The 24,915-nt window shown below is 40.6% G+C and overlaps 1 protein-coding gene across 1 annotated transcript in view; it reads left to right on the top strand.

Annotated features, from left to right (window-relative positions):
* The window catches only part of RORA (RAR related orphan receptor A), a 93,061-nt gene that overhangs the window by 47,109 nt on the left and 21,037 nt on the right, over positions 1–24,915 (top strand). The window contains exon 2 of the mRNA XM_045823611.1: positions 11,854–11,939. Within this exon, the coding sequence (XP_045679567.1) occupies positions 11,854–11,939 (86 nt within the window). The remainder of the gene's footprint in view (positions 1–11,853; positions 11,940–24,915) is intronic.

Below are 24,915 nucleotides of genomic sequence, written 5' to 3'. Positions count from 1 at the left end.
TGCTTCTGACAAGTCTAAATAATTTGCTTGTGATTTTTAATAAAGACCAGACCCTTCCCTGGTCACTTGCCCAAAACTCCATTCTCCCTATTCATTCTAGGGAGACTCTGTGAAGTGGAAAATAACACAGAGATGGAGTAGGGATCTGGGCTGTGGGATAATTTTCTTAACCATCCTCACCCACTAAAATGATCTGTAGACCAAGAAAGTTTCGGTTTCACAGTCTTTGTTGCTATGCCTATGGGTATGTTGTCACTTTAGTCCTCTATGGCTTGATACAGAGGGTGTAAATGTTTTTTCACAGGGGGGCGGATAAAGTATATTTTATCAATTATGTTATATAGTTGTCCCAATTTTCCTCCTTTGCCCTCCTCCATCCAGTACTCCCATTCCCTCCAGCAATCACCCCCTGTAGTTCATGTCCATGGGCCACACAAATAAGTTCTTTGGATTCTCCATTTCCTATAGACTTCTTAACATTCCCCCATCTATTTTGTACCTACCCATTATGCTTCTTAATCCCTGTAACCTTTTCCCCTCATTCTCCCCCTTCCCCGTCCAAGCTGATAACCCTCCAAATGATCTCCATATGTATGATTCTGTTCCCGTTTTGCTTGTTTGTTTAGTTTGTTTTTTTAGATTCAGTTGTTGATAGTTGTAAATTCGTTGTCATTTTAATGTTCATAGTTTTGATCTTTTTCCTAGATAAGTCCCTTAAACAATTCATATAATAATGGCATGGTGATGATGAACTCCTTTAGTTTTACCTTGTCTGGGAAGCACTTTATCTACCCTTCCATTCTGAACAATAGCTTTGCTGGATAGAGTAATCTAGATTGTAGGATCTTGCCTTTTATCACTTTGAATACTTCTTGCCACTTCCTTCTTGTCTGAAAAGTTTCTTTTGAGAAGTCAGCTGACAGTTTTATGGCAACTCCTTTGTAGGTAACTGCTTTTGTCTTACTGATTTTAAGATTCTCTTTTTATCCTTCGGCATATTAATTATGATGTGTCTTGGTGTGGTCCTCTTTGGGTCCAACTTGTTTGGGACTCTCTGTGCTTGGAACTCTCTGGACTTATATGTCTATTCCCTTCACCAAATTAGGGAAGTTTTCTTTCATCATTCTTCAAACAAGTTTTTAATTTCTTGCTCTTTTCCTTCTGGCATTCCTATGATTCTGATGTTGATACATTTGGAGATGTCCCAGAAGCACCTTATACTAGTCTTATTTTTTTAACTCTTTTTTCTTCTTGCACTTCTGGTTGAATGCTTATTTCTTCCTTATATTCCAAATATTTGATATAAATCTTGGCTTTATCCCCTCCACTGTTGGTTCCCGGTATATTTTTCTCTATTTCACTTAGTGTAACCTTCATTTCTTCTGGGGTCATTTTTGCACTGTTGCCATATCCAATGAGTCCTTTGAGCATCCTGATCACCAGTGTTTTGAACTCTGCATCTGATAGGTTGGTTATCTCTGTTTCATTTCATTCTTTTTGTAGGGTTTTGTTCTGCTCTTTCATTTGGGCCATATTTCTTTGTCTCCTCAATTTGGCAGCCTCCCTGTGTTTGTTTCTGTGTATTATGTAGAGCTGCTTTAACTCCTTGTCTTAGTAGTGTGGCCTATTATAGAAAAGGCACCTGTAAATTGTGTGGGGCAGAGCCTTAGGTAATCACCACAGCAGGGCAACCCACTTTGTGGCTCTGTGTCAGGGGAGGGCTAAGAGAAAGGACATCGGTGCTGCCTGGCTTCTGGAGGTTTGCTTAGTACTTGCCCTGTGTGACTGGCACCCTTCCAGCTGTTGCCCTAAAGTTGAATCCCAAAGGGGGTGGGTTTGTTACATTTTAAGTCCATGCAGACCCTTTAAGCAGAGTCTCCTGAAAGTCTGGCAATTTCTTCTGCCACCCCAACCCCCACTGGTTTTTACAGCCAGAAGTTATGGGGACTTATCTTACTGGCACTGGAACCGTGGGCTCTGCAATCTGTCAGGGGGCTGGGATCACTCGCTCCCAATGTACCCCTCCTGATTTTTATCCAGGACTGCCCATTCAGCCGCCACCACCTCTCCACCCATCTCCACCCCTCCTACCCATCTGGATGAATGTGGTTGTCAGATCTCCACACAGCCTGATTTTCTGATGGTTCTGGTTGTTATTTATTTTGAGTTCCAGTTATAATTCTTTCTATGGTTGTGCAAAGAGGTGAAGCGTGTTTACCTATGCCTCCATCTTAACTGGACATTATATTTTCAAGGTTTAAGGTTACAAGTTATTTCCAGTCTTTTGCCATGAACTCAGACTCTGGCTTGGGAATATTTCTTTGGTTAGGGAATATTTTTCTGATCTACTATTCAATGAACAGTGGCTGATCTTAAAAAAAAAATCCAAACTAATGGAAAGGAGAAATGGGTTCCTTTGCCTGGTAAGCTTTGATGACTTAACCTGGAGTCTTGTTATTTTGACCAACTTATGCATATCTGCACTTAGCACTGTAAGGGGTCAAAGAAATTGTATGATTGGAATTAACAAGCAATGGCTGAATTTTGAGGCAGGAGACTTTGTCCCTTTAAGGAGTACTCTGAGTCGAACAGAGTGCTTTGATTGATTTATAGTGAACTGCGATGCTGTGTGCTAAGCGTACAATGGACCAAACTCATATGAAGGCATAGAACTGACAGATTTAAATAAGTATGCTGTTTGTTATAAGACCCATTTCTGTGTCAATAGATTTTCCTGTTTCTGGACTTATAATTGAATCACTAGGTTTGTTTATTTTTATAACATCATATGTATCCGTTGAAAAAAGTAAAAGTTTTTAAATTGAAGTATCAAGATTGTATGGGTCTAGCTTGAGGTATACATAGGCAAGTGTGAAGATAAGAGAACTATAAAACAGAGTGGTTATCACTTGGGCTTAGATGTGAAAATTTGGGGGGAATTGTGTAAAATAAAGTTATTTCAAAAAATGCAGTAAAATTCTGATGTTTGGCTAAACAGAAACTAGATAAGATCTCCAGATTTGGTTTGGTTTTAAAGATGTTCTTTTCTGTTGTTGTGAAAAACAGACTGTGAATGATGAAAGCAAAGAGCTGACCCCATTGCTCTCAACCGTGAGCAAAGGAAGACTTAACCTAAATGTGGCAAAATTGTTCTTGTTAAGGGGAAAAAAGGAATTGGTATCTAGAGTGAGGCTGATCACTAGAAAAGATTAGATGCAGTTCTGTGAGTCAGATGACATTTTTTTTGTCTAGTGTTATCCAGAATCATGTAGGGGGCACGCACCTGTTGTTGGAAAAGAAGTTATTAGGGATTTCCCTTGAGCATAGTTGAAGCACTTAGTAAAATAAAGTGAATTCTTTTTCCTGCTGAAGTGAAATGACAATTAACCCACACTGAGAGGTTCAAGAGGATTTTTATTAGATGTTTCCCATCTCAAAGTCCTAGAAGATCTTCAAGAATTATATAATTTAAAAATGCAGTTAATTCCAGAATCCTAGAGGAATCTTATTCCAACTGGGAATAATTGGCCAAATGACCAATTACCTCTGTCTCGGTCCCTGATTTCACATAACCCACAAATTCTCAACAACAAATATGTTCCATTACTTACAAAGACAATAGAGAGATTAAATTAGGAAGAACAAAAAAGATGGAACTATTTGTGTTGCTGAACTTAATGGCATCATCTTCTGTTGGCTGAGAATTTGTTCAGTTTCTGACATACTGGATGAGTAAAGTGAATTGTTGAGGACTGCTTCTCTTGCTGTTTGATTAATGGATTCAAGGTTTAGTTGGTTACTAGGTAGTTACCAAAACTGGCAAATAGTTCATTGCCTTCTATGTAGGTATTTTGTACATGACTGCAAAGTAGGAGAATTCCTGGCTCTAAAAAATCAAAGCTATCCACTGCTCCTCTATATGAAAATCTGTTCTCTCTTTGATTTGACAGAATTCCCCTGTCCAGGGACCAAAGTGCTCATTTGGATTTAGCTTTGAGCAAAGATGCATGTGCATCAGGGAATGTGAGTCAGTTTCTCTGGAAAGCTTAATCTAGTAGGGATAGAAACATTACAAAGGATTAATATTCAGCTCCCATTGTCAGAACTACCTGCATGTTCGCAGAAAGCCACATGAGAAGATGCACCTGCCATCCTTACTCTTCAGAGGTTTCCTGCATACACAGCTCCACTGTCTCTGAATTTATATGGGCCATTCTGGCCCAGTGTTTTAACCCTTATGCATCTAAAACTTACATTGTATAAAGACTGAAGGAGATAGAGTTCCAAAACTCCAATTTTGTCTTACTTTAGATTTAGTTTGCAAATGCTTGACCTCTTGATTATTTGAGGTGCACTTACGTGTCTGTATTTGGCAGGTATATGCAACACACTTTATTTAAAAATTATTTTTAAAGGCTGTTAAGTTATTATCAGAAACCACAATCAAGCTAAAGCCTTTTAGAGGTGGCTTTCAGTAGTGGGTAAGGGGTAGGACTTGGGAGGGGGCAAAGTCAGGCACTGGACTTTGTTCTTTAATGGCTGCAGTTTGACAGGGTTCTTTGAGTCAGATGCCAACTTACTACTAAGGCTTGGGATGTCAGAGTACAACACATATGTTTATTGTGTCTATAAGAGGGAATCATGCCACTTCCATGACTCCCCCACAAGATTGTACAGCCCTGGTGAAAGTAAAGTTCAGGGATTTGGCTTGTGACAGCTGTTGCAGAGAAGTGACTTCTCCACCTTTGTGCTCTTTTTCTCTCAAGCAGAGACTAAGCTAGTAACACCTGGATGCTTCTTCTCTCAGGAAGACATTCTGGGAGTCAGCCATTTTTTTTTTTTAATTTTAAGTCAGTCTAGCTAGCAGATGAAAATTACAGTTCTATATATTTTTCTTTATTCTCTTTGTGGCAGAGCCTGTTGTGGGTAGTGAGGGCACAGCGTCCTGGTCCTTGCCAAGAATGATATGCCAAGCTTCCTAAAGCTTCCCATTTATATAGGTCTTTTCATCTTCAAAGAGCTTTGCAAGCATTCGTTTACCACCACCTGCCTGCGAGGTAAGAGTTATTCCCATTTTATAGCTGGAGGAAGTAGAGGGGTGAGTGACTTGCCTGAGGCCACCCAGGGAGTCGAGGGGAGGCCATGGCCTTGAAAGGATTGCCAATTCCACGTCTTTGCTCCAGCTCTTTCTCTCATGTCATTGCCTTTCGAGATCCCCAAGAGATGATAACATAAATCTAAAGGCAGCAGATAATCTTTAGGAGGAGAGAGCCACCAAGTCTTTCTGCTTTGTGGCTGGCTGCCTTTACAATTAGATCCTAGGAAATCTAGACATAAGCCATTTAATCCTCCTGAAGTTCACTTTCCACATCTGCAGAATGGGCATGATGATGCCCATCTGCCTACTTCAGTATTGTTGTTAGCACCGAAATCAAAACAAGCTAATGAGGTAAAAAACTTAGCAAACTCTGCAAATATCAGGCATTGTGATTGCTGCCAGAAGTGACCACCAGACTATTTTACCAAAGTGGTAAGGCTTTTCTAAGTGGGGGGCTAATTGCTTCGGTGATGTCCAGTGAGGCCCAAATACTGTCATGAAAGAATCCAAAATCAGTAGAAGAAAAGAGTCGACTAAGGAGGAAAACATACGAATATTATATTTTTAGTATATATTTAGTAGACAAAATGGCAGAACAAGTTGATTATTAGCTTGTGTCATATGCAGTTGGAACACAGCCCTGGCAGACCATGCCTGGGCTGTGGAACATATTCATGCTGTACTCCAAGCCAGGGGTCCGGGACGACAGAATGTGCCAAACTGCTGGAAGCCACAGTCTGTGCCCCTCCCTCTGCGGCAGCAGCAGCAGGAGCGCCCACAGCTATCGGGCTAGCACACACAGCACCTTTGCACCCTGCAGGGAAGGCAGCACCTCTGGAAGGATGGTTTGAAAAAGGGCTGTCATCAGGCCAAAGTAGGAAAAGGCTCCCCAAGTCCAGGCTGTTAACAGCCACGGGACTCACAGCCAGATGAATTTCAGCCCCTGCCTTTACCCCCTCACCTGGGCTCCATTGGGCAGGGCACAACGTCCTTGGAAGTAGGAGGTGACTAGACCCAGAGAGGCCACAAAACTCTAGAAACCAGGCGTTCCCCAAGTCCCTCCAGGGAACCAGGTGAGGACTCTGCCACTCTCCACCATCCGGCCTCGACAGGCATGCCAGGCTGCCATGCAGGCAGCTGCAGAAGCCTTTAATACCCCAGCAGTTTTAAACTGGGGATAAAATGAAGTGACTAATCCATAAAGGACTCAGGCCATTTTACTGAAAATAAAATCAAATGCCTTAGGGTTTTTCTTTTTAATCTTTATTGGTTTTTCTGCTTACAGAAGTAATGCATGATGGTTGTAAAAAATTCAAACGTTAGAAGAATGTAACTTAGCAAGTGAAAAGTCTTCTATATTTTCAGCCTTCCATAAAAAAATAAAAATAAAACACTGCCAACAAATTGATGCAAAAGATATTTTTTAAAGTGGTAGTTCTTGACCATTTTTGCAAGACACACAAAATTACTTGACATTCTTATGAGTGACATACTCTCATGGATATATCCAGGGTTTAGCCATCACCCAGCAAGCCAGCAGAAACCCTAACCTGTTCAGTCTAATTCAGGAGAATATGTGCAGGTGAGCTTGATGAAAGATATTACTGGGGTAACCTGGGGTCCCATTAATTTATTTTTTATGTGGAACCGTACAATTTTAATTTTTCACTGTTATGAATAACAAGTTCCAGGCGACACATTCACAGCTGATTGCAGCAGAACACGGAGGTCAGCGAACGGTTAAGCGCCGATGCTGTAAAGGATTGCTGGGGTGGCTGGCGAGAGCTGCCTGTCATGGTATTTGGAGGATAAGCAGCTTTTCTCTATCCCCACTTTGGAAAGAGCTTACAGACTGCAGAGAAGAATTTCATTTCGCTATAAGGCAGGATTTCTTATCAACAATAACAATAATAATAACAACTATTTGTTGAGCGCCAGCTACTTCTGAAAACTGTGCGATGTGCAGAGAGAGAGAGAGAGAGAGAGAGAGAATATATAAAATAATCATATATGTGCTGTGTCATTTATACATCATATCATTGAATCTTCACTTATGAAACTGAGGTTCAGAGAAGTTAAGGAACTTTCCCAGCCTTAAAAATTGTTCAACCTTGGCATTGGTGACCTTAAGGTCAAAAACTAGAAGAACCGCCTAGAAGGTAGATGATTACTGCCAGTTTTAAATCAGTCGGGTAACTCCCAGAAAGACACCTTGATGTCAGTTCTGAGTAGTATTCAAGCTTAACCAAAGTCCTTATGTCTTTGGATCTGTTCATGGTTACATGCCAAGAGTGGCAACTCCCTGGTGTTCGTTACTGAAGCGATCAGATGCTGGCAGTGCAGAGTGGTGAGAAAGGGGCAGGGGAGGAACGTGACCCTAAATTTTTTGTCAGACAAAAAGACAAAGTGTGTCCAAATTTCAGTGGTACTGCTTCCTAGCTCTTCAACTTTGGGCAAGTTATTTAGCCTCTCTGAATTTGTTTTCTCATCTAAAGAATGCAGATGATGATGGTGATGGTGATGATGATGATGACACCACCCACCTCATAGGGTTATTGAAGTAAATGTAATAATACCTCATATTATAAACACAAATACCTGTTAGCTATAATTGATTGTTATAAATCTGTTAAATTACTATCCAGAGCTCACTACTCACTGAAAGTGAAGTGATGGGTACTCATACTATTGTATTTTTTTAATTCTTTGGGCAAATGGACATCTTTCTCATGACCATGATATCTCCCAAAATACAGGGTCTGGCAGAAGCAATGCCTGCTTGAGTGTAGCTGGTAGGGTAATAATATAGGTGTAATAATTTATAGTTTTAATTTGAACATTTTACCTAAAATGGTATATGGTGTTCTTGAGTGTGATGTTGTTATGTTACAGAATTACATGCTTATGATTTTGTAAACAAAAGTTTGTAATAAACAGAGGCATTATTTGCGCCAGACCCTGTAAGTCCTGAGAAATAAATAAGTGTTAAGAACCCATGTTCTTGTTCCGTTCATAACTAAAAGTAAAGAGCGGACCTTGCGCAGAAGGACATGGGAGGCTCGGTGATAGCCCAGCCCACGGCCCCCTCGGCGAATGAGCGACTCGCCTGGCGGGATCTCCTGACGCCCCACTGCCACTTGTCAGCTCCTGGAAACCGCAGGAATTTGCCTCTGCAGGTGTGGCGCTCCTGCTTGAATTACGTAGGGTGCATGAGAGAGCAAATTATTTAGGCAATAGAGCTGAAAATGTGGGCAAATTAGAATTTTTCATAGCAAGATTGTTCATTGTTAAGCCAATTCATGATTACCAGTGTGCGTCTTGCTTCAGATATTCCTCTGCACAATAAGCCTCTTTGCCGTGATGAATATGTATGCGGGCTAATTTAATCAATGCACTTGTGGCAGGGTGCTGTCTGACAGGACTCAGCCTTTGAAATACTGGCAGAGCTAATGTGTACGGTATATCTATGGGCCAAGACTCATAATTTGTGCTAAAAGATTATTTTGAAAAGACACAACACAGCCTGTTGGAAAAGGGAAAAGCCTACGGGATGGAAAGCAAAGGGCAAGGGGAGTTTTTTTCTTTTCACTCTTCTTGGACTGAAAACTCAAATGTGTGGAACTAAACTGCCATCCTTTTGAAAAAATGTGCATGCCAGTGACTACATTTCTTATTCTCACTGTTACAGGTAAACTCTGTAAAGTGACTGAAAGAGGGAGGGGGCGGCTCTGGGGCATTGTTGGAGTAAATGGAAGGCTGAGTGCCCTGCTCCAACCTGCAAATGTTTGCTTTCTGGAAATACCAACATGTGTGATCAGGTCACATTCAGAGTTTGCTTTCTGAGGCAGGTGGGTTTTAGTCATTTCTTAAAAAGCTCTTGTAACAGAGATTGTTTTCTGAGATAAGGTTGCCCGCCTCCTACCCCCAGGAGACAGGCTGGCAAGATAGTTTGATCTGACCAATCAGAATGCCCGAACCTTGCTCTGGAGAACACTTCCATTACTGTAACTACCACAAGCTTTCTAGTGGAGTTTCTTTTGACTAATCCTGACTTTCTGGCTACCATTGCCCACTGCAACTAAGCACAAACACCCTGGGAAACAGATGGCCTCCTGCCTGAAAATACAAGTCATCTATAGTGAGCATAGATGACTCACTGTCCTCCATAAATCTTGTGAAATTCATCTTAGCTTGAGTGTCTTACAAATTTGAAAGACCCTGGGAGCCAAAACAAGGCTGAAGACCAAGAGCATGGGAGCTTGGCTCAGGCCACCAGTCAGTAGTGGCACCAAACTCAGCGTTTGTGCTATAAGGACCCTCCCCCCGGGACCACCCCTATCATGAGCAGACCCCTCCAAGCTAGACCTCCATATCACTTGTGGGATGACAGCAGCCACTAGCAGGCATTCTTGTCACTGGCTTAAATGCCATCATTTCACTTCTTATGGGTAATCCACTGAGTTCAAACCCAGCTGAACAGCAATACATCATTTTCCATTTGAGCCAGATTCAGTTTTACTCAGCACTCCCATTATGGCTTGCTCAGGGCCTTCCTAGCTTATAAAGGACTAAACAGATGTGCTTGGTCTCCCCATTGTTAAGGTGGAATGAAGATAACTCTTGCAAGGCCCGAGTTTAGCACTAGTGTTGCTTTAACTGCCTCAGATAGTTTTGACGCTTACTTAAACTACAGGGCCTCACTAGGTTTGTCCATGTCTGATTTCTGTGATTACAGATTGAGATGAGACATATGCAGAAGCAGCTCAGTGTCAGTCTTCTTTATTCCACATATGAATTTTGTTTATTAAATGGTCCAAGTGCTTTGTGTTGTCTGACTATTCCATTCCTTAGGGGTTGGGGTGGGGGAAGCAGGTTCTCATTATAGACTGGTTAATTCATATGGGAAAATCCAGGCAATAACTGCTAGCTGATAAATCCTTTCAGCTACCACTTGGCTTTTGTAGGTCCCTGAAAAATGTTGAGCATTAACTCACTCTCTCTCTCGTTGCAGATAATCTGTAACACAAAACTTTGGCTTGACTATATTAAGAATATTGGAGGGACCATAGGTGTGAGACATTATTAGCTTTCAGATTTCACAGAGAATTTTCCTTGAAGAAATCAAACTAGGCGCTAAGGACAGGGAGAAGGATTTGGAGGTGGTCATTTTTTGTTCAGTGTGACCCTATAACATATTAATAAGTTGCACGACTCAGAAATAGGCATATTTGACAGTATACAAAGACACCATTATTAGAGTATTAAAAAGCTTCAGGGTTATGGAAAATATATTGGATGTGATTATTTCGAGCCGTCTCTAACTCCAGGCAATAAAACTCAGTGCGTCAATGCTAGAAGTGATAGATAGGAAAAGAGCTCTCTAGAATAGCTTGCACGCCCTGATCAATACTTGTATTATTCCCCTTGAAAGGAAGTTAGCAAGTAAACATGCTTTGTAATGAGATTAAATCCAAGAATTTCAACATCACATCACACGCAAAGTACATGTTGTGGAAATGACCCAGGGTGTGGGATTACAGTGGAGGGGAGAGCGGGCTGTATGTATGTGTGTGTTACTTATATCACATAACTACATCCTTAGACAAGTCATCACTCTGTGTAAGGCACAGGGCTGGGAAGGAACTATTTGAAAATGAAATCCACTTGGGCTCTTGTACTTGTGTTTGTATGTGTGATTTAGTAGATAATCTGATGTGATATCCAGTAGTGGAAACCATGCAAGTGAACTTAGCGTAATGGAACATACTAGGTAGACTGGTGAGCACTGTGGTCCGGTATATACTCTTCAGTGTTGATCTTTTTTTCATATATAAATCATATTTCATAGTTGACCCAAGTACTTTGTCATACCTAATTATTTCATTCTTAGATTATTTTTAAGTCCTTAATTATGCTATTTCCAACTCTGCTCAAGATACGATGTGTATGCTTAGAAGTGTGCTTTGTCATATCTGAGAATGTTGGTGTACTATACTCATATATTTCTGTATTTATTTGGTTGGGTTTACAGCATGGAGCATCTGCAAGTAATCAGTTGGATAGAAACATGGTCATGCTGTACCAGGAAATCAATTTCCAATGTAAAGAACTTAGAAGCCATTTATTCTATTTGTCAGGATTCATCATTATTAAAATCAATTAGGATATTAACTTTATGGTTGAAAGATTTTGGTGGTACACAAATGGACTCGTTTTTTTTTAACACATGGTAACTACGTTAATTAAAAAGGATAAGTAAAAATTCTTAACTTACCATCATATGTAACATTGATGTTTTGGATTGAATCATTTTCCTAAGTATTCTTAACCTTTTGGAGTATATTTTTCTCTAGCAGTCAAGCTAAAGTGCTCAGCCAAGACAGATTTATGACCTTTTAAAAATAATGATGGAAAATAAGATCGGAGGAAACATTTTAGTATCTACTTTGCTCTGAGGCCGAAACTGCGAAGTCTCCAGTTCTTGAAGGCTTTGAAATGCTGATTCCAGCCTTCTTGTGGGTCCTTAAACACCTTCTCAAATGACCCATTTTAATAACCCGAAAGCTATTATATAACGAGCAGCCATAATTTAGTCCAGGGCTCTAGGGGGACCCGTACAGTTCAGCAATGAATAGTTAATGCGGTATAATGTTTAGCAGGTTATTAGTTTTCACTATACAAATGCTGATCGGGGAACGCTTTTATAAGGTGTTTAAAAGAAAATGTAATTAACTGGTTACGTGCTTCTGTTGCAGCTCAAATTGAAATTATTCCATGCAAGATCTGTGGAGACAAATCATCAGGAATCCATTATGGTGTCATTACATGTGAAGGCTGCAAGGTAAGCCTTTTTAATTGCTCTTGTTTCTGTCAGTGTTAGAATGTGTCTTCGGAAGTCTTACTTTTTACTTATCTTACATTTAAAAATGCAGCTCCTGGGAATTTGGAGTGATGAGAAATGATGGGACAGAATATTTGGGGGTTGCGTTACAAGTAAAGAAGTTATGTATATTTTTTAATTCCTTCCATCAACTTAACAGGAGGCTTGAGAAAAGTGTTGGAGCATTGCTTGTTTGTCACTTCCAATCTCAGAGTTGATCGATCTGATGAACAATCTCTGTGGTTACCTTTTTAAAAAAGATCTGACTCTAGACTTCTATAATGTCCCTGTTACAAGCTTTATAAGAAGGCATTTGCAGGAAGTTTAATTGGAATATGATGGAAAGTCTTATTGTTGGCACACAGATGTTGACACAGCTGGCCAGATGATGGCAGCGCCGTTAGAGAGAACTGAGCTTTGGTCCTGGTGCCACCACTTGTCCATATTGCTTTGGGCATCTCTCAATACTTGAGTGGCTCAGTTTCTTCATCTATAAAGCGGGCACAACACCTGTTCTTCGTCTTTTTTTAGAACTACTCTCAGAAGGGAATGAAAAACTAAATAAAAGTCCTCATAAACTGAAAATTGCAGTTTAAATCTAAACATCATCATTTGTGTTGCTGTTGTGAATGTTTTAATTCTGACTGACTGCTAGTCTCAGGGCAATACGTACAGCACACGCACAGTAGGGCAATGGGAAATAGAGATGTTTATCCTGATCATCCAAGGCCCCTAAACCCAGATTGCCTCTGTTCTTCAAATTTCAATTTATAGGGATTTTACTTCTCCTGCTTGTATTGGAAGGGCCTTGAGACAGCTTGCAGGATAAAACAATGCAAAACAAACAGAAGAGCAGCTATGTAAATATGCTGAAGGCCTCCGAGACCGAGGATTGCCACTGAACCAAGCCTGAATGAGCCCTAAGGCATTTTGAAGATGAGGCAAAAAATAAAATCCACAAATGTGGGTAGCTCTCCTTTAGTGCAAGTAGAAAAGACAGTGTCATAAAATACAAAAATCACGTCCAGACACAAATAACTACTGAGAGGCTGCAGGGAAATTTGGCTCATAATTTCCTTAGGTCTTTGTTTTACTATTAATCATTATAACATTTGGCACTTGTACATGTACAAATGCTCCTTATTGAGCCCATCATGGTGAAACTTGAGATTTCTGCCCACCACCAAACACACTTCTTCTTTATTTTTTTAAATCACCAGCCTTTTAGGAATGGGGGCTTGCTACTTATAAGGGAATTGGAATGATCACTGTGGTAGCCCTCAATGCCTCAGCATTCTAAATTACCAAGGGGGGAAAAAACAGTTATGCCCTTTTACTTCCTCAGTCTGCCCTCCCTCAAAATTAATTAGTTAATTAAAATAAAACAAAATGAAATCAACTGCCTAGCCTATACCACCTCAGAGAGGGATCTGCTGTGACAGTGGCCACCCGAGTGCCATTCAGAGTTAATTTGGCTGACGTGGCTGTGCAGATGTGACACTTCTCTCTCATCCACTCTGTGTTCAGACCTTCCCAAAGCTGTGCCCCTGGTAAAAGCGATATCGCCTTTCTGGATGAGGACATGTAGACAGCAGTCCTCCCCCACCAGGAGTTCCAAGCAATGGTGATTTTTGTGCCCTGCCTACCACCCAGGTGTTTTCTTAAGGGGACAGGGTCCTGGGCATCAGCTGCTCTGCGTACCTTCCTCCTGCCCAGACACCTGCCCACTCCCTCTGCGTCCTTCAGGAATGCCACATGTGGTTTTATGTGGCAAACCGAAGTGAGTGTCTAAGAATGGGGTCTGGGAGCAGGGGCTACTTCCTGTGAATCACCCCAACAATTCAGAAGGTTAGTTCCCAATGTGCTGTTCAGTGAGAACCGAATCTACGGTCTGAGCGCCAGTGCTCGCACAGGCGTGAACACTGTGTGTTTTCTCCATACCCCCGATGCTTATGACAGAAATGAAAGCCGTAAAATAGCAAATGGCAGCTATTATTTCACAGTTGTCACTTTTCTGGATTCCCTTTCAGATCTTGCCCATGTACTGACTCAGTGCCAAAGTGGTTTTTGGTTACTGTGTTCCTCTATTCAAAGTCACAGAAACAAACAATTAACACTTAATTTTATTAACAGATTGGGCCTATGCCCAGCCTGGGACCTATACAATGGTATGTTTATATTTGATGTACATAGTATTTACTCTGCATAATAGTTTCTGTCCATTATAACTAACTTTTTTATTTCTAGTCGTGGGGAAGTCAGGAGCCTTCTGCTTTTGCGAGTGATGTTAATGATGTATCATGTTCTAACCAGGTGAAGGTGGTTATGTTATGACAAACTGTAAATAATTTATCTTGGTGTTAGTATCATTAGACATAAGGAAAATTTATAATTAGATATATAAATAGATATCTAATGAGAGGAAAGAAAGTGACTTAGTCATTTTCTATGCTAATCATTTTGTGAATGTGTTTTAAATTGCATTTAAAATTGACAACCTGAAACCACCAGAAACTAGAGAACCTAGTTCATTGCTGAAATGATTATGTTATCACCTATTGGCTCGGGTAAACATTGCCCATAAACAGCAAAAAGGGTAGACAGTGTAGTAGCTCTTTCTCTGGTGTCTGTATTCCCTGCTCACTGCTCCTGACCCCCGAGCCTCTTTGCAGAGAAGCAGTATCGGGTCATGCTGTGCTCTGACTCTGGAGCCAGACTGCCCAGGTTTGCTATTCCAGCTCTGCTATTTACCAGCGGTGAGCAACTACCCAACCTCTCTATGCCTCTGTTTCCCCGTCTGTAAAATGAGGATAGTAATCATAGTTAGCTTCCTAAGGTGATCACGTGCATTTCTGTGAAGCACTTAGAAAAGTGCCAGGCACATAACGAGCACTCGGTAAGTGTTAGCTGTTGTTATTGCCATTCCCGGCCAAACTCCTAGTGCCTGAGTTATGCTGTTCTGAGTAGTCAGATATATTTCAGGTTATCCATGGGTCCAGTCCTGATTTTTGTGACCATTTGTGCTTTGTTACATAGACTCTACCAATTAAAACAGCAAAAATATGAGCACCCATCTTGGGACCGAACACTTTAGAAGCATTGTAAGGTTCCAAAGATACACAAGGCCTAATCCTTCTGTCAAGCAGTTTACGCTCTAGATGCAGAGATGAGGCCAGCATGGGAAAAGTTAAATAGCAATGCAAAAAGGAAATACTAGAGCAAGGCCACAGTCTATAACATGACAGAAGGGGCACATGGCCACTAGGCAGCAAGAGCCCACAAATGGGGACATCCTGGTTGTGCTTGAGGGACAGTATATAGCCTAGTGTGACTAGAGCAGGGGTCACTTTCTGTGGACAGTGGACAATAAGGATAGACAGGTGCATCATTTCCAAAATTTTAAGGGCTCTATTATGCTAGGGTTTTTATTTTTAAAATATTTCACTTCTTCTTTTGAAATAATGAGCTAACAGTATACTAGCCCTGCTCAGACCCTGAATGCTGAAGTGTTTGTAGAAAAATGACCATTAGTTGAGATTTTCTTTTGAAAAATGGTCCTATTTATCATTAAACTCCAGTTCCCAGCTTCATCATTAGAGACAGTAGCTGCTCAGGTAATGGTGAAAATTTTATCTCAAGATAATAAAAACACACTGTTTTTTTATGTTTATGCTTGTAGGCTTTTTGGCTCTACAATTTCAACTATAACTTTTTAAATGATAATGTACAATTGACTATTGAAATTAGTGAATTGATTACTGATTACATTTAAGACTCTTTGTTCTTGATAGGTCTTAGAGTAGCATTTGTTTATCAACATTTACTCATTATAATACATTGATGATGCCTTATGCTAAGCTTCCTCTTTCACTCAGTAAAGGGAGAATTGGTAATCGTTTATTTGTATTGACAAATATAATACCTGAAATTAACAATAGAAAGCCCTTTCAATGATATCTAGGGTGTATACTTATTACTTTTTTTATTCCTGAAAGCACTAAAGCAATTTCTGGAATTTTTTATGTATTAGGTAAAAAAACAATGACCATAAATGTTCCTTTTAGGCCCCAGTTGATTTTCATAGGATTCTAATATTTTTAATTTCAGTTGTGAAATGTCACTACTTTTATACCAATTTTATCCACTCTCCAGCATGGATGCATTCACGTTCAACATTTTTATTTTAATGGTTTATAATAGCTGGCCACATTTTTAGAGCTAGCCATTTAAAATGAAAATTGGACTTGGCCATTACTGCATACTGTGACATCAGAGTTTCAACTCTGCTACATACAGGTGATAAGAAAAAACTTTTTGTTTAGCTAAATCTTCCAGTCCTGTGATTAAATGCACAAGTGGTAGAATGTAGTAGAACCCCAATTTACATCAAGATGATTTAGATTTTTTTTTCTTTGTTTAGGTCTTAATTATGTATTAATGACTGCAGCCTTTCCTCAACTTACAGAAAACACTGGGCTGTGGGCTCGTAGATGGGGCCATTACATGGTGTCTGGCTCAGGGTAGGGCCCCTCCTGCCTGCGTGGGAATCACTGTTGCTGAATGTGCTCACTTGGATTGGATCTGATTGTAGCAAATCACACTACGGCAAAGCAGCCATCTACACTTACCAAATATGACACGTGAGGTCAGCTTTAATCAGAGATCATTTGCACATAAAATTCTACAGGGAGGCCAGTCATTATTGAATAAGAAAGTTGTTTAAGAGATCTGTGTTTCTGTAGTTTATGAGTGTAGGGCTCATACATGATTGGAGGAAATGACCATGCCCTCCCTGTCCCTGTCCTGTGATTGGAGGAAATGACCACTCTCTCCCTCCCTGGCCCTGCCCTGTAATTGGAAGAAATGACCACAATAAAAGTGTTTTGTGAATGAGGCTGCCTGTTCTTTAAAAAAAAAAAAAAACAAATTTCCTTCTTCATTTGCTTCCTTAGGACTGTTATTTCTGCTCCCCGCCCCCCAATTTTAATTTTATCATTTCTTTAGCCTGTTTCTTTCACTAATTTTAATCTATTCATTTCTTCTCTTTACCCCTCAATAAAATTAAGTTGACAATTATATTCCTTTTCCCTTTATCCAAAAAGTTAGCTTTCTGGCCATGCTTATTCCAAAGATACTTCTTCCACTTCTTCTTCCTCACCCTCATACTTCTGGACAGAAAGTTCCGAAGATAAATAAAATCCAAACATAGTGCATGCTTTTACGTGTAGGATCCTCAGTCCTTCTCAGCCTCAGAAATCCCACAAGAAGAACACATACACCCACTTCAACAGTCCCAAATTCCAAGTTTTTACTTGTATTGGAAAATACAATAATTCGGGCAGGCATGCCGGCATTCACAATAAATCATAGAGTTATGAATAAATCTTGGTTGTCAAAAGCAAATGTGTAGCCGTTCCAAAGCGTCTGCCATTAGAATTCAGCAAGGCAGCTGTCAGCTGTTTTCTTGTAATTAAACAGCCAATGAGCAGCTAATTAAGACATATGTGTATACAGAAGTGGAAGTGGGTATGTTAATGAACTGTAGGAATCAATTCATTAAGTGAAAATTGTCAAAAGACCAAACATCAGATCAGCATTTCAGCCTGTGTCTCACTGAGGAGGAGCCCCAAGCAGGAGGGGAGCCCTTTAGGGCAAGACCCCTGAGCACCTTCCCAACCACACCCCCAGTTCTGTGTCCAGCCAACCCACACTGTGGGGCAAAACTATTAATCACCCCAATAGGAAATGCCATATTTATATCAAAGCTTGTTATTAAGTAGATCTTGCAGATAAAAATGTTTTAAATGGCTATGTATTAATATGTATGTATTCAGTAACATAAAATGCCATATCCCTCACCTTGGGTCTGAACCATTACATGAAACTACCTACAGAACTGAAAATCGGGGTGGGGGCATTATTGGTTTTGTTTTGTGTTGTTGTTTGTCTGTTTTTGTTGGATCTGCCCTACATGTTTGTCTCAGGGATTTTTTTTATGGTACATTAAGAAGTGTATGGCCTTTCGAATAAGATGCACCAAGGGTTCAGGAATTCAAATCCTGGTTCCTCCCCTTACCTGCTATGTAATTTTGGACGTGTGGCTTAACCTCTCTGCATTTTAATTTTCTCATTTGTAAAACAGATATAAAAATACTCTTCAGAGTTGTTGTGAATTGCAAACAAACAATGTTTGCAAACACCCTACATGGTGCCTGGTATAAAATAGGTGCTCAGCCTCTGATTGTCACTACTGTTTTTATCACTACCATCATCTTTTTTTCCTTTGGACGTATATTCAGCAAGTATCTGTTGACTTCTCCAAGTCCTTGGCTAGATGTTGGAAACAGTAAAACAAGGCAGTCAGTGAGGGTGGCAGATTAGTAATACAGCAAGTTAAGGGACTTAAGGGGGACACAGAAAGGGCTCTAAGGATACACATGGGAGGAGCTCCTCAACCAGCCTTGGGAAGGACAAGGTCAGAGAAAGCTGCTGGAGAAAGTGAATTCTGAAGAGAAGGAGAGAGCTTTCCAGAAGTGTGTGTGTGTGTGTGTGTGTGTGTGTGTGTGTGTGTGTGTTGGGGTTGGGTCGAGGTGGCCTTAGAGGAACTGTGAACACAGTAGTTGAGGCTTGGCCAGAGTGTGACTTTGAGAAGAGGACTGAATGTAGGAGAGAGTTGGCTGGACTGGTGGTCATAGCCTGGTCATCAGTAGGGAGCCATTGAGGGCTAATAAGCAGGGGAGTGACTTGATCAGGTTTATGTTTTTTAGAACAAGATTGTAAGTGACTGTCTGAAAATGAATTGGAAGGAATGAGAACGGAAGGAGGAAGACCATTTGGGAGGCTGTGTAATAACCAATTAAGGGGAAAGATAAGGAAACTTGAGAAAATTGCAGTAATGATAAGAGAGAAGTAGATAAATTTGAAAGATATGGTGGCTAGAAAGAGCCTAATCTGGTGCCTGTGTGGATATGAGTGTGCAGGAGGCAGGGATGAAATGAAGCCTGTCTTTCTGTCTTGAGTGGATGGGTGAAGGTGGTGCCCTTCACCAAGTGAGCAGGGAAACTCTGGAGGAGACAAGGCTGGGAAAGAAGGAGTGGGTCGGGATATATTCTGTCCTGCAATGAAGATAAAATCATTCACTTAAAATTTCTGGAGAATGTGTGGGTGGTGGGGGAGGCAGATGGAGCTATGCAAAACCAACCCACAACTATGGGTAAATTCCTGTGTAAAGTGAGGAGGCTTCATTCAGACAGCCTGATGAAAAGTTGGGGATCCAGCACCAACTGGGCTCCATCCAGCCTCATGCCCATCAGTTCTTAGCAGCCAGCTCCCTGGAAAACAAACAATGTCTATATGTCTGTACGTAACTTCAGTGTGTATTTTACTGATATAATTTCACACAGTTTACAAAGAGCAAAATCTATAATGCTCTTTATTTATGAACTTCACACAAATGTTTGGTCTCACTGAATGGTCTTCCTGATTTTTGCTGAACTCTTACATCCATACCAGGAGTTGCAGTTGGCAAAGGACGATAGTGTCAACACGAATGTTGGTTAGTATTTTCATTTATGTTAATGAATAAGAGGCAAGTGAAAGAAGGAAGACATTTTAGAACTGCACTCATTCGTCTGTGATGATGTGAGCAACTTCTTCACTGAATCAGATAATAGCTTTTAAGTACTGGGAGAACATTTCCTTAATTTTTAAGTGCTGTTTACAATGTGATGGCTACGGACACAACACGCTTTGGCATTTAACCCACACTGTTATCATTTTCTTCAGTAAGCTAGACAGTAAGCGGAACAATAAATCAAGCCCCGGCTTGCAGTATTTGCCTATTTCTGTAGTATAAATACTACCACCACGCGGTTGGTCCAAGCCGGCCAATATGCAGTGTCACTGAATACAGAGTAGGGAAGAGATGCACAGCAACCCACCATCATGTAGTGCATCCACCATTCAGACAGAATTGATGTAAATAACCTCCAGAATGTGGAGAATAGAAAAATAATGAAAGAAGACGTTGATGTTTAATAATGATTATAACTGGCTCATGGAATTTGAACATTCTGCTCCTGCAACCTGGTGTGAGCCTTTTCCCATGCACCCTTCCATCTGTCCCAGACTGGGGCGCTCCATCCAATCTAGTGGGATTGATGAACAATTTCATCAGTCAGTCTACAGCCATATAGTTTTTAAAAAATAGGCAATAGAGAATGAAAAATAGGCGACTTCTGATAGGCAAACTCAGAAATAAAACTCAATGATGGGCACTTCGAAAGGCTCGGTGAAATAAAGGAAGAAACACTGGAGAGTTCTCCCTGACACAGTGGTAACGGAGACAAACGGTTAATGTGCGGGGAGGCTCTGGGTGGGCAAACTGAGACTGCGTGACATCAGTTTTATCGGTCTAACACTTTCGGAAAGATACTGAAGTGAGAGGGCACTGCACTCAAATTTAGGGCACTGGAGTTTGAACCCCAGCACTGACTCTCACCTGCCGTGGGACAACCTTAAAATTCTGAGCTTCATTCTTGCTATCTGTAAAATCAGAAAACCAGAGTAGATCCTTCTTCCTGCAAGAGGAAGGCATCAGAGTCTTCAGGATGCTTTGCTAAAATATTTACCATTCAAAATTGACTTTTTTGGTCATAAAGCAAGTTCCATTTTTAATTTTTTGAGGTAACTCAAATACTGCTTTCCACAGTGGCTGCACCAGTCTGCATTCCCACCAATAGTGCACAAGGGTTCTCTTTTCTCCACATCTTCTCCAGAACTTGTTGTTTGTTGATTTACTGATGATAGCCATCTGACAGGTGTGAGGTGATATCTCATGGTGGTTTCATTTGCATTTCTCTGATGATTAGTGATGTTGAGCATCTTTTTATGTGTCTGTCAGCCACCTGTCTACCCTTTGCAGAAGTGTCTGTTCAGATGCTTTGCCCTTTTAAAAATTAGGTTGTTTGTTTTTTGGTGTTGAGTTTTTTAAGTTCTTTATAAATTTTGGATAACACCTTATCAGATGTATTATTGGCAAACATGTTCTCCTATTCAGTGGGTTGTCTTTTCACTTTGTTGATAGTTTCCTTTGCTGTGCAAAATCTTTTTGGTTTGATGTAGTCCCATTTGTTTATTTTTTAAATTTTTTTATTTATTGATTTGAGAGAGAAAGGGAGAGAAACATCGATTTGTTGTTCAACTTATTTATTCATTCATTGGTTGATTCATTGGTGTGCCCTGACCAGGAGATTGAACCCACCACCTTAGCATTTAGGGCTAATGCTCTAACCAAATGAGCTACCTGGCTGGGCCATTTGTTTATTTTTTCATATGATTTTAGTTATATGTAGAATCTAATGAACAAAATAAAGTAACTAACAAAATAGAAACAGACCCATAAATACAGAGAACAGACTGACAGCTGTCAGACGGGAGGCGGAGGAGGGCTGGGTGAAAAAAGTGAGAGGATTAAGCAAAAAAAAGCCCTCATAGACAGACTACTGTATGGTGATTACTGGAGGGAAAGGGGGTAAGGGGAAGTAGAAGGAGGGTAAAGGGGGAATAAACGGTGATAGAAGATGTGGCTTGGGGTAGTAAACACACAATACAATATATAGATGATGTATTCTAGAATTGTACACCTGAAACCTATATAATTTTATTAATTAGTATCACTCCAATAAGCTCAATATTTTTTAAAGATTTTATTTATTTATTTTTAGAGAGGGAAGGGAAGGAGAAAGAGAGAGAGAGAGAAACATCAATGTGCAGTTGCTGGGGGCCATGGCCAGCAACCCAGGCATGTGCCCTGACTGGGAATCGAACCTGCGATGCTTTAGTTCGCAGCCCATGCTCAGTCCACTGAGCTATGCCAGCCAGGGCTCAATAATTTTTTTTAAATTGACATTTCTCCTCTTTTGACCTACAAAAATGACCATTTAATATTGTTTTAAGTAATATGGATGTCTGGACTACATCCACCAAGGTTTTGGTTCAATAGACCTAAAGCATATTTTTTAGAAGCTTCCTGGGAGATTCTACCTCTGTTTGAGAACTGCGAAACCTGTTCATCTCTCACCTTCCTTCCCCTAAAGGCCTGTGTGTTTTCTAATTTACTGTTCACAATAACTGCATGTTAGTGTGCGGCCACTAGGTGGGGGTAATGTGCCACAGTCACACTGAGGATATACTACCTTGAAATTCATCATGGTGGCTCTCTGCTCAAGCCCAACCTGTTTATAATGGCACATATCCATGTATTTTGACATCTGTAGAAAGTGAGCTTTTAAGAAAGTTCTTTTAGAAATAAAACTCCAAAATTAATGTGCTTAATTTCTTTTCAAACTAAGTCACAGCATCGGCACTTTCTCTGTTCTTTCTACATACCTCATCAGTTCCACCCAAGACTCCATGCACTGGCCTCAGACTCCCCAACCTCTAGCACTGGTGTCTCAGCTCACTCATTGTGCAGTGAGACCCTCTCCAGGACTGCTCCCCAGTCAGTCAGGATCCTGCTTCTGCATTTATGGGCATACATCTACATTTAGGTAGGAAGCTACCTACTATACTTTCTACTTTTCTTCCTCTTCCTTCTCACTCTTCTAATCTTTCTCCCTCTTATGTGTTCATTAGCTTTAAATATCTTATTAGTTTAACTTCCTAAAGCCTTAAACCTCTGAGAAGCCCCAAGGCATGCTGAAAAGGAGAGCTGAGGAGGTAGGGAGGAAGACCAAGCCCTCATTCTGTCTGATGGGCAAAGCTCAGTAGTTATCTGTGTCACAGAGGTTAATGCTCTCTCTCCCTTCAGGGCTCTCGCTTTATAACCCCACTTGACCCCTCCTGTCTAGTATCTGATAGCTCTCCTTGTGGCCCTGACTGTTGACTTAGTCCAAAAGAAAGACCTCTTCTCTGGTTTTTAGCTCTGCTACTCTAGGCCCTTGCTCAGCTGACTCAGTGAAGAATAAATGGTGCTGTGATGAGCAAGGTGTCTATTTGCTTGCTTGCTGTTTCCAAACCTTTCATCATCATCATCATCATCATCATCATCATCATTATTATCAGGCCCCCTAAAACTCTAAGGTTCCATCATAGCAGAGCAAACTGGTGATTATATATGGCTTCTCTGCTAACATTCTGGAACTTTATTAGTGGTGGTCTATATTAACTTGAGTTTAATATGTGGGAATTAAAAAGTAGCATCCTTTTTGTTAACAGCTCCATCGTTATTCAAGAGCTGTATCTAGTTCTAGATTTCAGATTTATGAAGGAGGTGGAGAAACTGGAGGTGACCCTGAGGAGAAACACTAACCATGGGAAAGAACCTGGAAAGAAAGGTGGCAGAGACTCTGATTGGGTGTACGGACTAAACATTGTATGATAGCCTGGCAGCCCCCAACTACTGTTTCCATTTGAAGGAAAAAAAGAGATCACTCAGAACTCTCTATTTTCGATCATCATAAAACAAAATGAAATGGGCTCATTGTATAGCGAGCAAAATTCAGCCTCAACTAAAAGGAAAAGCAAATAATTCCTGACCCTAGATGTTTGCAGTGATAGATTCAGACACAAAGGGGCTGAACAGTGGTATGATCTCAAGAAAAAAAAAGGAATACCTTTTAGCTTAGACACAGATTATGTGTCTCCGACTTAACTGACTACTTAGACAGCTGGCCTCTTGGTGTCTCTTTCTAAGGATTATCTGCCTCTGTAACCATTTATATTTTCTTGAATTCTCACCATCAAGCCCCAAAGAAAGCTTTCCTTCTTCTCACTTCCTCTTCACAGAAGAAAAAAAAAAGTAACCCCACAGTTTAGATATTTTGAGAAAAGAGAAATTGTTTCACAGAAGAAGCCAGACTTGATATAAGGGAGATTGAAAACACTCTCTGAGTACTTTCAGTAGAAAGACTCTCTGAGACCTTGGGCCCCAAACCTTGCCCACATTGTTGAGGTTAGTGAGCAGCGTGGCAGAGATCAGAGAGGGGGTGAGGTGTCTGTTCCCTGCTCTCTCCCAGGTTGGCTTCCAAAAGGAAAGAACTGGGAACCGAGGTCACGTCATATCCATCGACAAAATTACATAGTCCCCCAGCCATCACAAAAGAAAGCAGATGTACTAGACTCTTTTCACAAATGTTGGATATTTAGCATCTTTCTACATTGTTTTATATTACAGATCCTTGTAGGTAAATCTTTGCATCATTCTTAATATTCCTTTAGAATGTATTGCCTAAAAGAGTAATTCCTGGTTCAAGAGATAGATAGTTTTTAAGGATTTTGATACAACTGCTAAGTTGCCTCCAGAAAAATCTTCAGGTGAGAAAGTATACCCTTAGCAGTTTGCCCCCCACTCTGCCAGCTCTTCAGGATTGTACGTCTCCCCTCTCCACTAGTGTACCGTAGGTTGGCGTCATCTATCCTAATCTTTAAAGATTGAAAGATGTTAATATTCTTTTGTGCACTTTGTGGCTATGCTTCATAGAAATAACTCTGGTTACCTTTGCTCTCTTCGGAGTACTGAGAGATAGCTCATCCATAAAAAGATAACCAAAAACCATCCATATGTTTGGATATTAAGAAATATGCTTCTAACATATGGATTAAAGAAGAACTCTATTGAAAATTGGAGCATGTTTTCCTTTGAATGATAATGAAAATACTACATGGCAAAATTGGTGGGTTACTACTAAAGCATAACTAAAAGGAAAGCTTGCAGCTTTAAGAATAAACACTGAAGCCCTGGATGGTGTGACTTAGTTGGTTGGAGCATCGTCCTGTAAACCAAAAGGTGGCAGGTTCAATTTTCAATTCCTGGTCAGGGCACATACCCAGGTTGCAGGTTCAGTCCCCAGTGGGACATGTACAAGAAGGCAACCAGTCAGTGTTTCTCTCTTACACTGATGTTTCTCTCTCTCTCTCTCCCTCCCTCTCTCTCTCT

This window comes from Phyllostomus hastatus, unplaced genomic scaffold, assembly GCF_019186645.2.
Source record: "Phyllostomus hastatus isolate PE091 unplaced genomic scaffold, TTU_PhHast_1.1 phas_scaffold_501, whole genome shotgun sequence".
NCBI classification, from domain to species: domain Eukaryota; kingdom Metazoa; phylum Chordata; class Mammalia; order Chiroptera; family Phyllostomidae; genus Phyllostomus; species Phyllostomus hastatus.
This window is presented reverse-complemented; position numbering and strand designations above follow the sequence as displayed.